Source organism: Helobdella robusta (assembly GCF_000326865.2).
Source record: "Helobdella robusta unplaced genomic scaffold HELROscaffold_80, whole genome shotgun sequence".
Classification (NCBI taxonomy): domain Eukaryota; kingdom Metazoa; phylum Annelida; class Clitellata; order Rhynchobdellida; family Glossiphoniidae; genus Helobdella; species Helobdella robusta.
This window is the reverse complement of record NW_008705460.1, coordinates 516,337-518,416: the sequence shown is the minus strand read 5'-3', so window position 1 is coordinate 518,416 and position 2,080 is coordinate 516,337. Positions and strand designations below refer to the sequence as shown.

The 2,080-nt window shown below is 33.4% G+C and overlaps 1 protein-coding gene across 1 annotated transcript in view; it reads right to left on the bottom strand.

Moving 5' to 3' along the window:
- The window catches only part of HELRODRAFT_182128 (hypothetical protein), a gene marked incomplete at both ends in the record, with an annotated part of 3,000 nt that extends 1,779 nt beyond the window's left edge, over nucleotides 1-1,221 (bottom strand). Inside the window, one exon of the mRNA XM_009032425.1 lies at nucleotides 1,019-1,221. Coding sequence (XP_009030673.1) covers nucleotides 1,019-1,221 — 203 coding nt within the window. The remainder of the gene's footprint in view (nucleotides 1-1,018) is intronic.
- Between the last annotated feature and the right edge of the window lie 859 nt (nucleotides 1,222-2,080).

The window sequence follows — 2,080 nt, the reverse complement described above, 5'->3', positions numbered from 1 at the left end:
TAATTGATGGCGGGGATAGTACTGTTTCAATGCTAGGAGAGTTGACAACGAATCTGTGAATATCTGATAGTTTTTTCCTGTTGAATTGTATATGGAGGATAATGCCATGTCTATCGCTGTTATTTCCGCTGTGTATATTGAGGTGTAGTTTGGAAGATGCTGAGTATGACTGTTGGTAAATTGATATTGCTGCTGGTAGATGATTGCTGCTGTTGTTGAATTTTCTTTCTTCGAGCCATCTGTATATATTTTAATATTATTTTCATTATTGCTTAGTTTTTCTTTATACATAGTTTTTGCCAGCTCTTGGTCTTTGTTTGCACTTGTTATGGATGTGTCAATTTCGGGGTAAGACATTAGCCATGGAGGGGTTTTGTGGGTTATCTCCTCTAAAATCTTTGTTTTATCTATTTCTTTGATATATTCTTTTAATCTTATTGCAATTGTGGGAATGGATTTAATTTTTGTTGGTCGATTTTTACTCATTATGTATTTATAAGCAGGATTATCTATTTGAGTCCTTATTTTGAGGTAGTAATTTATTGATAGTTTTTGGTGTCTAAGACATAGTGGCATCTCTTCTGCTAATATATGAAGGCTACTTGATGGAGATGTTTTGAATGCACCCAAACATCTTCTTAAAGCTTCGTTTACTATTGGCTCAAGGATTTTCATATAGGATTTCCTGGTGCCACCATATACTGGGCCGCCATAATCTAATATTGGTCTTACTGTTGATCTGTAGATTGTTGTCAAATGCTTTTGATGTGCGCCCCATGTGTATTGAGATAATGCTTTAATTAAATTGAGAGCCTTCAGGCATTTCTTCTTTATCTGTTGTATATGGGGTATGAAATTTAACTTTGAATCAAATATTATTCCTAAGTATTTATATTGAGGAGTGAATTCTATGAGATTGTTTTGAAAAATCAGTTTGGGATACGTTTTATTGCGTTTTCTTGAAAATAATATTGCTTTTGATTTAGATTTTGAGAATTGTATTCCATTTTCATTCGACCATTTCTCTATATCCTTCAAGGTTTTATTTATTTCTGTCTGCATTTTATTGGTGTCTTTGTCTTGGAAAGAAATGGTTATGTCGTCCATATAGAGAGCTATCATTGTGTTTCTAGGGATTATTTTTGTTATATTATTGATGCTTAGACAGAACAAGTTTGGAGACAAAATACTTCCTTGCGGAATGCCTAATTCTGGAGACATTATTTCTGATAGGGAGTTGTTGACCTTTACAACGAAAGTACGGTTTGTTAAAAAGGCTTGAATGAATTCTATTATTTATTCAATCATTGTGTCATAGCTAGGCTGACAGCTGTTTCGGCAAAGATGCCATCGTCGGAGCCTTGGGTAATTGAACATGAACAAAGCATATTAAAATGTATTTGTATAAAATCAATGCGTTAAATGTAATGTCAAATTGAAACAAAATGGAATAAAAGATAAACCTTGAAATTGAGAATTCAACGGTAATAAAATATATAGTGTTATAAAGGAACTCCGAATTTATTACAACAATAAAAAGACGTCTCACCTAATACTGAAAAACAACTGCAGTCCTAGAGATAACTCTGAGTTAAAGCGTAATCACGTAATATATGAATTTAATTGCCCCTTTGACGGCTGTGCACATCAACATGACTCATATATCGGGATTACTAGTACCTCACTGACTAGAAGGCTTACGATGCATAAACAGAGTGGTGCTATCAAATCTCATTTGGACTCAACACACTCAATCACAATTAGCCGTTAAATCCTCGACAGCAACACCAAAGTAATAAACTAGAACAGCAACTACACGCATCTTAAAATTGCAGAAGCAGTCTTAATTGACATTAATAAACCAAAAATAAATATGCAACAAAAAATAACAACCTCACTTCCAACCCGGCGCTTAACCAACAACGAAAACAAAGAAGTAATAAAAACTAGCATTGTAAATAGTGACGAAAAAGAATTTGATGCAATCGATGAAGAAAAAAAAAAAAACTAAAGAAGATGACCAGCCAATAAAGAAACCTGACACCTAATTCGCATCAAAGTTCAATTTTACAATACCAAA